We start from the raw sequence: 12241 nt of genomic DNA, 5'->3' as shown, positions 1-12241 counted from the left end.
ACTTTGAAATATCCTCTGAAGTTAACCTATAGGCTGTTGTAGATGCCAACTTCTGCAAAATTATGTTTAAGATTTTCTAAACCATTTAAGCTCTGTGTTTTAAAATGTGGTCTTTTACTATTAAAAGTACTAGAGCAGTCGCATAACTGCACACCGAACATATAAGATTCATAATGTCATATTGACTTTTCCTCTAGTTCACATCTTTGCTTTGTTCCTTTTTTAGAATATGCAAAAAGCCCTTGAAGTGAAAGCCAAATACGAACCGGACATGGTTGTCGGTGGCTATGCAGCCTTAATAAATTTGTGCTGTCGACACGATAATGTAGAAGAGGCAATGAACCTGAAAGAAAAAGTGTAAGTACACCGGCACTGAAACATGTCACAGAGATTTATGCTGATACACAGACCTTGTTGAATTAAGTAGGTTGAATATTAACCCCCTCATCCATTTTTAATTAGTTTTCCCCACCAATGTATGTGCATTTAAAACAGGGCTGTGGGTTTTTGTAACAAAAAATATGTTTTCTGTAATTGAACATCAGTAACAGCTACTTTGTATGGACAATAATTTTCTTTTTTATAAATGAAAACAAAGAAACAACAAAGGCAAGTTAGCGTCTGTTTTGTTTTCATTTTAAACACACACAGTATTTTTAGAATATGCTGTACCCATATTATAGCAGTGCTTCTGAGTGGCATTGTTTTTTAACATTGACAATAAACATTCTCCTTAAAATTTTTACTTTCAGATCTTAATGTATTGGTGATTAAAAAAAAAAAAATTACTTCCTGGCTAAAACATGTTGTGACTAGGAGCATATTCTTACAGATAGTCCTTTTACTTGCCTCCTTTCCTTTTTGCCCTTGAAGGCTTCCCTTCAGTCTGAAGCTGTGGGGAGCAAACCAAGTTCTGTTACTTTCACATTTTGATATGTACTCACAAAGTACTTGCTTTTGTTTTACTGTATTTTAAGAGACAGGTGCTCAACACACCTTGCTTAGCTTTGAAACTATGTGAAATAATTGAGCAGCTGTGAATATCAAGGAATTCACTGCTCAGCATACCCCATCATATTGATTTCAGGCATACTAGCACTTGCACACAATTCCCATGGTGAGCTTGTGTGAAGTAAAATCAACTCTTCTACTGAAGCTTCAGTGCAGTAGCATGTTTTTACTCATCTGCCCCGAGTGCAGCATAAAACTGCTGAGAGGCAACTTTTTGAATTGGTGCGAAAAGGAACAACAAAAGAGAAATTCATTTAATAAGTTCCAGGAAAGAGAAAATAAATACGTAACAGTAACTTAAAAATACTAGATTTTCATGTGTTGATCAAGGTTGAATAGCTTCATGTTCTTTTCCTTATTGGAAAGAATATATGAGGACTGTATTTTTCTTTTCAAGCTTCTGGGAAACTGTTATTTTCTACAAAAACTATCAAGTAATAAAACAGTTTGTCTCTTTAAAACATTTCTTTAGAATTTGGGGGTTTGTTGATGGAAAACTGTAGAAAACATTTTTTCATCTTTTGAGGTACATCAGACATTTCATTTAACACTTATAACTTCTAGCTCCTGGTGATTTCCTTTTACCGCATGTTTTTTTAAAATAAATCTTTAAGTTTTATTCGTAAAATCTAAACGTCTACTGATACAGTTTTTAATATTTTAATTTCTAGCTTCCCTCGGAGCTCACCTGTTGCTCTTGACTCTGGAAAATACATAGCCCTGGTAGAAGTCTTAGCAAAGCATGGTAGACTAGAAGGTAATCCTTTTTGCTTTTATTCTGTATTTCTGCTATATAATAAAGGTATCTTGCTTCAGGAATAAAAACGTGAGTTGATATTAATGGTATATCATGTCCTGAAAAGTGCTTGAACATTTTGCATACAAATTTGCATGTGAATTCAACCAGAGATGCTTGGACGGTGCAGGCCATTAGTTTTAATGGATTGGCAAGCTTGTCATTTACATTTGCACAGCTCAGTGCTTTTTGCATTTCTGCAGCTAGTTTTTATTAGCATTGCTGTTTGGATTGAGTTTGAAGATCATGACTTATGGCACAAATTGCGTATGTGCCTAGACTAATGGCTTTGTTTTTGCTTAAGAAGGTCTGAAGGCTGAACATAAAACCTATAAACATAACCTTCCCGTAAGAGCCAAGTACTGCAAAAAAATCATTTAACTTTTTATAAAGTGTATATATTTTTTTTCCTGTTTCTATTCTTATATGTGTTTGTTATTGCTTTTTAGAATCAATCTGTCAAACGGCCTGGAAATTTTGGCTTCTAATGAGTGTTCTGCCAGCTGCCTAATTCTGGATTTCTAGATGTTCACATTAAGCTGTTAGCTCTTTAATTTTAAGTAATTTAGTCTTAATATCATTCTACAATTTACCTTATTTGGTTGATCTTTAAACGAACGCTAGAATATCATCGACTTGAAAGTGTGATTCTGTATATTGGGTTCTGTGATTTTTGTAGAAGACCTGGCAGAATAAAAGCATAATCCAGGCTTATCAAAGCATAATGTTTTGAATCCAAAATGCTATACAACAATATTAAAAATTGAATGTAATACTTTTTCTTGTAAGATCCTTTTCTGATATTTGTCTTAATGTTAGAAAAATAATAAACAAAGCTGATGTTTTCCATATAATAACAAATCAGATCATGGCTACCTCTACTTTAAAGCAGCTTGAAAAGATCAGCTCGCTTTTAAGAGCGTAAGTGTCCCTCAGAAAACAGAGCAATTCATAAATGTAGCCAAATGCAAAGTGGTCAAAACATTCTCTCTATGCAATAATTAATAACGTTATAAAAATGCACTTATTCCATATACCAAAATGTTTGTTTCTGCCTTACTAATGAAGCTTAATGAACCTAATGTTTTAACATGCAGTCTGTTAGAAAGCTTTCATTGGCTCTCCTTGGCTAATTAGTATCGACACAGCAAACAGGCCCTATCGGTATCAGACCATTAGTCTGGCTGTATATACAGTGTAAACATATCTTTATTATCTGGCCTCGTGACAAGCCATCTGCTGAAGAAACAATGGAGTGATTTAGCAGATGTTAGCACTGAACGATAAAAGCATCCATTTAGTAGAATCTTGCAGCTATAGGGCAGACTATACAGGGTTATGTGGTGCAGAGTGGGCACACAGTTCCTATCTATAATTTGTAGTCAAAGTTGCAGCAAAATGATAAAACCATGCTATTGTGGATTTATAATTGTAGTCTCGTTTAGAAATGCAAGTAGTAATTAACTTGAAATCGGCATTATACGCCAGAATTTACATTCCTGCTGGGTTTGAAATGCTGTTTTAATAGCAGTTTGTTTTCCCTACATGAAATTACCTAAGGGTCTTTTGTGATGTTTCATTGTAGATGCTATTAACGTTCTAACAGAGATGAAAGAGAAGGACGTTCCGATCTCGGATAGAGCGGTTGCATCTTTTTTCCGCCTTCTTAATGCTGCTGCCATCCGAGGTGAAGTTGAAACAGTGAATCGGTTACATGAGACCATTGTGAACCTCGGGTTGGCAGAAACTGCTGCCCTTTATTCCCCTCTGATTACAGTTCACCTTGAAAAGTAAGCTATGTTTGGGCTGTAGATGAATTAAGTAATGATACTTCTGTTAAAATGACCTTTGCATGCTATAAATAGTAGCATTCATGTTGGAAAGCGCTGATGTCTGCAAACATTCACATGCTTATAATGCTTTAAGTTATCTTGGAGTAGTAATGAATGGTTTCCTAAGTTAGGTAAGTTGGTTTTCATCAGTTGTATATCACATTGTGATACCGATAGGTGAATAGCAGCTATGTTTTATGGACACCAAAAGTGAGGTGGCTGCTTATTGAAGTGCACTTGCAAATAAGTTGGTTTTAAAGTCTGTTTGACAAGATAGCTATACAGAGTATGATGGGTATACTTTGCTCTTGAGGTTAAGTAGTATGCCATTTTACATCAAAACCATTATTGCACTGCACCATACAGTAGATCTCAGGTGAATTGAGGAGCCCTTTTTGGACATGGAAATATTTCAAAATCACATAATCTGTGAATATCAGATAATTTTACATTGCTGCTTGTGGGGTCATGAAGTTAACATTGAGGGAAAGTACTGTCTGGTTCATCTATGCCATTTTTTTTTTCTTTATATGCTTTTAATACCATTTAATATAGAAAAGGAAGCTCATGCACTTGTAAAGGCAGGAAGTAGAGGTTCATGCACTGATTCTGGTAGAAAGTATCTGTAATTTAATGTGTCATGTTCTATGCTTAACTTTTTCGTTGAGGTGCTGGATTTTTGAATTAATGTATATAAGAACTATATGACAAGTGCTTACTGAAATTGAGCTAAGAATCACTTTTAACTTTCCCTACTGTATGCACAATCCTTTTTTTCCTTAGTATGTCATTTATGTTGTCATGCAATTTTAATGTCTTCCAACTACAGTGACTGATAAGCTTCTTGCAGTGTATTTCATGTATATCAAATGTTATAGACTTAATATTAAATACAGTAACATACCTGCAAAATAAGTGAATACTTCATAGTATTATGCATGTGAGTCAGCCTCAAAGATGCATATTAACAAGAACATTAATATACAGGGATTTTTAGACCTTGTAAATATTCTGGGCATGCAAAAATATATTTTCTCCATTCAGACTTCTCATCAAAAAGGTATAATTCCTGTTGGTAAATATATATATTTTTGAAAATAGCATTTTAGTGGATTGGTCAACAGAAGTATGCAGGGTATAGTCAGCAACAATGCCTTGATTATATCGCGTGATGAGGCAGATGTTTGTGAAAGTAATTTAACTGCAGTCATATGTAACTAATGTGTTGGAAAAATATCTGATATGCTTTATAGTGCGCAGTAAGTGTGGTTGCTTTTACGTAATTGCTTTATGTACATTGACATGTAGGGTTGTACGTGGTAGTACTGGGTTCTCTTCACTTGAGATAGTGTATGGTGATGCGATGTGATTGTGTGTAGATGAGACAGTGAAGATGTTTTAGCTTGCTTCCTCTTTTGCATTATAAACGGTTTGCAAGACTTCAAAAAAAAATGACTTTTTAATATCTTTTGCTTGTTTGTTTTATTATTATTTTTAACAAAGAGATTTTTGAGACTAGGCTTTTCAAGAAGAAAATAATTCCATGCTGTGGAACTGTAGGGCTACAGAGTCATTGGTACTTACCTGTATAACTCTTAATATATGTCTTATATATAGATACAGTACAAAGAAGCTCATTTTCTCTTCTTTTTGCCCTCCTAGAAGTGGAGAGACAAAACAGAAAAGTTTTTTTCTACACAGTTATCTTGAGAATTTTAATTGCGTTTTACAGATTTTTGTGTTGGAAGTACTAAGAGTTTTTCAAAGTTCTGATTGACTGAAGTAAGCGTTAGTCATTTCTTTCAGTGATAGTGCTTCCTATTTGCCATCCTACAGCTCTAGTATCATACTGAAATGTTGTCATTTAGCTGCAGGTTGTCAGCATGCCTCTGAAATTAGCTGTGGAATGTTTTTTCATGTTGCACAGTATTGGTTGCAGTAGTGTTTTGTGTTCTTAATTTAATTCAAACTTTTTAATTGCTTGTAAAGGAATCTGTGATTTCCTTTTGAAGATTTTGACAATTGTAGGATTAAATATTTACAGGTACCCCTCTTCTCTGTACATAGCCATATTTTTCTAAAATTCTTGTTAAATTACAGTGCATGGTGAAAATAAGAATTTACAGCGGAGCACAGAAAAGGAGAAAGCAATCATTGTTGGTTACTGTCTGCTCTTGTGCTGTACAGTACTTTGCTAGTACCTATTTCCCAGAGAAGAAATAGATGCAATAATTACTGGTAATTTCTTTCTTCCAGTAAAGATGTGCAAGCCAACTTTGGCACAACCAAAAATAAGAGTATTTAACCTCATGAGAAACTTGATGCGGTTCCCATCTTAATTTTATTAGTGCTCCCTTTTGTAAAATATTACCTCTGGGGAAAGAAACAAAGCAGAACATTTGAGCTATTAAATTTATGCATATTGTAGATGGGATCAACAAAAATATTCTCTGGTTGTAAGAGACTGAGCACAAGTAGTTAATAGCTGTGTTTTTAAACATCAAAAGACTACAGCTCGATTTTGTGTCTTTAAAAATGATCAATGTATTGTAATGCAGCACTGTCCATCCATTAAAGCATTGTGTGCTGGTTTGTGATTAGTTTCACATAAGAAACAAAGTAAATATGGCTTCATGTAGCAGTTAGTGTGAATACTGTGTCTTGACAATTTCTCTTTTGTTTTCACAGAGTTAAATTCGCCTGTGATTCTGTTAGGGAAAATTCTGTAGCACATATAAATTAATGTACTTTTAAATTCACTTTAAAAATAGACATTTTCTAAAATTAGGAGGTATTTTTAGAGAAAAGCCATCTCTAGTAGGGACAGTTTCTCTAATTTGTAGCAGCTTTATTTCAAATATTTGCATTAAAACTCTTTACATCTCGCAATGAAATTAAGGATGTTTGGCTCTCTTACTCCATTATTGCAATTAGGAATTTAGCATCATCAGTACCAAGGGACAAAAGTGTCTCATTTGCCCTATGGGGACAGGGCAGTGATAAGATGATTTTTCGTCAAGGATCATTGGGTCGTAATTAAGTTACATTCATGGCTATTGCTTTTTGAAGGATGATTGGTAAATGACAGGCTTCATGTGCTTTGTGCGGACAGTGTTCACTAGGGTTTTTTCTCCCTCTGTCAGAAAATCCTGTTGAGTCTGATAATGTAAATGTGGCATTTTATTCTGAACAAAAGAGCAGGGAAATGAGCTATCTTGTCTAATCATTCAGTTGTTTAACACCGACTTCCAGTTTAGACTCAATTGGCTGGAAAGCACTTGACATGTGAAGTTAGTGCTGTTCGGAACGCATGTTTGAGTAAATTTTAAAGTAAGTGACAGCTAAATTGTACCTAGGGAAATTACAAAGCCTTCAACACAGTTAATTTTTTGGGGAGGATTAGTTGTAATTGCAACACCAGTCTCCTTGAAGATTCCTTAGTATAGCAAATGAACAGAAAAACATTTAGCTCTTTCAAGAGCCCGTTCTCTTTTAACGGAATAATTTCTGCAAAGCTGATTGTACCTTGCTGAATTGACTTCTCTCTACACTAACATCTGCTTCAGATTTGTAGAGAGGGATTTGTTTTACCAGTCTACCCTCCGCCCCCACCCCAGAGTCCCTTTTTTCTTTCTACCTCTCTGGCGGTTTCAGGTTTGAGAGCTTTTCAATCAGTAAACCCCTTAGGTAAATTGCCACTTCAGTAAAGCTTTATGCATAATGTTGCAGCACTTCATTCCAATTAAAATCAATATTTGGAGTCTTATTTTTATCAGGCAGACTCTCTGGTTGGGAAAGTTGTTTATTGCAAGTAAAAGGGTTAGCTTCAATGCTTCAGTCTTGAAGCAGGAGGGGAGTGGCGTGTTGAAATTGAAGGTGGGGGGGGGGTGTTATATCTATGTGTGATGTTAACAGCCAGTCTTGCTTTAGCAAGTGTACTGCAAACATGGAGACATCTGAATCATTTGGTCTCCTAAGATAGGTTTGTGTAAGTAAAACTGCCCATGCAGTTTTGGAGGTTTGTGCTCATCGCATCTTGGACTTAATAGGCATTTTAAACAGAAAACAAATGAATCAAAAAACTTGGGTCGTCCTAACTCAAGCTCCTATTTAGTTGAAAAATAGAGGCAAACTGGGACATTAATTAGTTTATGTAAGAGGAAAGCATAATACAGTCATGACTGTGGTTCCTCCTGTCACTTGGAAATAATAGTATGTATCAGTTTTTAAATGTGATTCGGCGAGAGGGAGAAATACACAAAATCTGAAGTGTAATACATATTAGCCTTTAATAGAATACTACTTGTAAGTAACTGAGAGAAACCTGTAGAATCTGGCCACCTGAAAATGGTGCATGGATTATGTGTTTCATGTTTTAAACAATAGTTTTGTGCAGACTGCCACTGAAAGTCAGGTTTGTCAATGTGGCAGTGAGTACATGGACATGGGTATTTCTTCTGTGACTTGATTCACAAAAATTAAACAGTAATAGTGGACTGGCCTTTTAGTTTAGTGCTGTAGTAAGTACTTCTCTGGCAAGATAAAACGGTATTTGGCATACATAAGTTTCTACAGAAAGACTACTAAGTATTTTCAAATGCACAGCTATCTGTTGGCTTTAAAAGCTGATGCCCAAGCATCATTTTCTTGAAATGCAGACATTCTTCTCCTTGTGCAGCTTTTTATTTATTTATTTATTTATTTAGTGAGTCGTAACAAGAAACACAGTAAAATCTCACCTATACTTGGAATTTGAAACCTCTACTAGGTTAGTTTTCATTGTGTTTTTCTAACAGGACTGTCTTCCAAAAGCTGTTGTTAGGATGTACTTGGGATTAATTGCAGTTTGTGACAGTTGTAAGATACTGCAAGTTGTTGATTAAATCATGCTAATTCAAGTACAAGCATAAGATGGGTAGATTTTTTTATCCTTGCCATAGTAGTACTAAGAATTTCTTTTCAGAGTCTGAACTTCTGTACGTTTGTTTTATATTTGTCCTGTTCATTCATTTTACTTATTTACTACTGGAATGCAATGGAACAAATGTCAGATTTTGGTAGATTAAAACCAAATGTCTGGTATATAAGTGTATAAAATATTGACCTCCTTTAGTGCAGACATATTTGAGAACCTACGTGCAGTAAGTACCAGTAACAAGTACAGTATTTCCATTTTTGTAATCTCAGTCCTTTGCTGACATTTTTTCTCTGCGTATACAGTATTAATGCTTCCAGAAATACACACTTAAAGACTAGAAAACTCTTAATGCTCCCGTTTGAATGACATTCCAATTATTCATTCATTTATTGATAGCTTTGACCTAAAAACAGTCACTTTAATCCTTTAGGAATGCAGCCGAGGCAATACTATGGCTGCTTGAGCATCAATCTGAAAAGCGAGATTTATCACTGGAAACTTTCATTTGAATGTATCAGTGTTGTTGTGCCGTACAAAGTGAGTGGTTTGCTGCAAAACTGTGGGGTTTTTTTTGTTTTGTTTTTTTTTTTAAGTTGTTAACTGAACTTGCATCTAAAGTAGGAGAAAAATACTGATTATATAAAGCTTTATATCTGTCTGTGGTAACTACCATAGTATTTCTCTTTTATGACAGTAATCTAGCCTGCAACAGCTACTTGCAGTTTTGAAATTAACCTGTAATTTAGTCTTCACCCCAAATGACAAAAATTCAAATGACTTCATGGGGTGCCAGAAGATGCACTGTAAACAGGGCTCAGTAAGGGGGATAAGGTAGAAATCTGTCATCTCGAGTTCATTTTCAGAACGCCAGTATTGCTGAACAAAATGAATTCTTCTGTGTTTTAGTCTTTAAGAAAGATATTAAAATATTAGTCTAGATAAAGGTAGTAGGTTGTAGTAGTCTAGAAAGTTCATTGTTTGAGAAAGCAAAATGTGTGCTGCACAAGAGATGCACAGGGAGGAGGCATTTGAATTTCTTTTTTTTAATTTAAAGAATATCTCTTAAGGTTCAATTGATTGATTATAAAGTTGCTTCAGGAATGCAAAATCTTCATCTCAAGTCAATTATTATAGCCTGCAACTGCTACCATCGAGTGATTCTTTTCTTTTTAACCTCGCTTACTTTATCACTCTGAATTTGACAGTCAGTTTTGACTGTTTACTTCGTATATTTTGTGTGTGTTTTCTTAGTTTCATTTGTTTCAGTTTAAACTTTTTATTTGAGAGAGTAACTACACATTGTTTCATCACTCTTTTGGTGGCTGTTCTCATCCTTGATTGGTTTGTAATTTTTTCCAGCAGTGGTCTGCAGAAGTTGATTTCATTCTTTTAAATGGACTATGCTAAAAGCTACATTTGTTGATTATTCTTAAATTCCAGATCTGATTGGTTTAATATCTGATTTAATACTGCATACATAATGGGGAAAAATGTGGCTGATGGACTAAGGTAACTAAAATGGAAATACTGTACTTGTTATGAATATTAACAGTATGAAGACTTGTCAACAAGTCTGCATTTAATGAAGTCAGTATCTTATGCACTAATTTACTAGAACTGTGATTTTGTTACGGATAGGTCAGCATAACATACAATTTGATATCTTAATTTATGGTTAAAATCAGTGCAAAAAGAAAAATACACTTTCATCATTGAAAATAAGCATTGGATTATAACTTTTATATGGAATGGAAAAATGGTGACCTGCAGCTGTGTTGAAATAACAAACGAATGGGAATCAGTCTGGTGATTTATAACTGGTTTATAAAAGTGTAAAACAAGTGTAAAGCAATCTAAACAGTTTTGTTCAACTTGGCTGACTCTATAAAGTTTTATACTGAAATAAATATTTTGTGGAAAAATTTTAAGGAGTTTGTAAATTATCTGTAAGTGTCTGAACAAAGACACTTGGAGGTAATATATACACTGTGTTATGCATTAATAAGAAAAACAGAGTTCAGGTAAACTGAAATTGCTGTGGAGTTGGTGTTTTGTCACAATAGCTCGTGGCAGCACTTGAGAATTGTATTTCAAAAACTAAATGTAATGATGATACAAAGTATTCACACCTTGGGTTAGTTAGTCGTGAACAGTGATTGTGCACTCAAACACACAGCTGCGAGGTTTTGAGTATAAAACTGTATATCTATTTTCATTTATTTGGCTATCATGTGTACATTATACTTGTTTGTATTAAAACTTTGCCAGTTACTTAAAGATAATTGTGCCATAAGAATAACTATGACTCGCATATGATTTCTCCTTGAAATTTTCCAAGACTGAAGTGCATGCACTGCTAAGTTTCGCTATTGAAATGTCTACTTGTTTATTCTTGTTTTGTTTCTTTCCATGAGGGATGACATGCCTGCTGTTCTGGAAGCTTTAATGGACTGTTATAAGAAGCATGGTAAAATTCTTCAGCTTCATAACATCTACTGTAGACTGATAGAAAAAGGAGATACTGAACTCCTGCGAAAAGGTTGGTTGCATGTTGTCTTGTATCATCTAGTATGTGTGGCAGAGCACTGGAATTGGAAGTTCAGGGAGGTTGTGAATTCTCCTTCTCTGGAGCTATTCAAGACCTGCCTGGATGCCTACCTATGCAGCCTGCTCTAGGGGGTCTGCTTTGCTGGGAGGATGGACTCAGTGATCCCTGGAGGTCCCTTCCAGCCCCTACAGTTCTGTGATCTGGTTATAAGGAGTTTTCTGGAAGGTTTTTCTTTTTTCCCATGATCTGTATAGTATTTCTTTCAACAGAAAGAACAAAATAATGTGTGCTTATGTTACTTGAAAGCATTTAAATAATGTCTGCATTCTTCAGATTGAAGAACTGTTGTTAATTTTAAGTGCAGAAGAAACCTCATGTTTGGGTAGTGTAGCAGCAAGGTCTTAAAGATAAGTGCTAATACTTGTTAGAGCTACACATGTTTATTTATATATGTATATGTAGCAACTTTTTATGTTTAAATAACCATATATTTTGAAAAAAAGGCCAATATAAAACACTTTTCCACATGTTTGTTTCTCAAACACTTGTGTACTTAAGAAGTCTTAAATTTACACTTGGCACAGAATAGGAATGTCATGTCTGCCTGTTTTGTTGTATATAATTCAGAATGTAGTGCAGCTAAGCAGAAAAACGGTATAAACAAAAAAACCAGTACAAACATGCTCAACCATAAAGCTGCAATGAATTGTCTAGTATCCTGTAATCATTTCATACGTGTCAAAATGTATTTTCATTTGTGCATACATATACATGTATGGAGTTTTGTAATGCTTCAAAAATGTTAGTTTTAAGAATATTTGATGTGCATATTAAAGTATTTCAATTGTTTTATTAATTTAATCTTTTTTCGTTCAGTTTCAGATTTTATAAGCAGTGAATATGGTGACATGATGGCTCTTTATGATCTCTTCTTTGCCTTCTTGCAAACAGGAAAATACAAAGAGGCCAGGAAGGTTATTGAGGTAGCGTTTTAACTCTGTTACTCTATTCGTGCAGCCATCCAGACTCTTAATTAGAAACATTTAAAGTTTTTAACCTTTAATTAGACTTGTTCTGATTCATGTTAATAGAATTCAATCCCAATAATGAAAAAAAGGAAAAAGCCTCGACCAGCT

At 34.6% G+C, this 12241-nt stretch overlaps 1 protein-coding gene across 1 annotated transcript in view; it reads left to right on the top strand.

The window, feature by feature from the left end:
* LRPPRC (leucine rich pentatricopeptide repeat containing) overlaps positions 1–12241 on the top strand; it is an 84118-nt gene that overhangs the window by 34389 nt on the left and 37488 nt on the right. The window contains exons 21-25 of the mRNA XM_015857509.2: positions 227–357; positions 1683–1768; positions 3393–3597; positions 10972–11096; positions 11982–12088. Coding sequence (XP_015712995.1) covers positions 227–357; positions 1683–1768; positions 3393–3597; positions 10972–11096; positions 11982–12088 — 654 coding nt within the window. The remainder of the gene's footprint in view (positions 1–226; positions 358–1682; positions 1769–3392; positions 3598–10971; positions 11097–11981; positions 12089–12241) is intronic.

The sequence above is a fragment of the Coturnix japonica genome, chromosome 3 (assembly GCF_001577835.2).
Source record: "Coturnix japonica isolate 7356 chromosome 3, Coturnix japonica 2.1, whole genome shotgun sequence".
NCBI lineage: Eukaryota > Metazoa > Chordata > Aves > Galliformes > Phasianidae > Coturnix > Coturnix japonica.
This window is presented reverse-complemented; position numbering and strand designations above follow the sequence as displayed.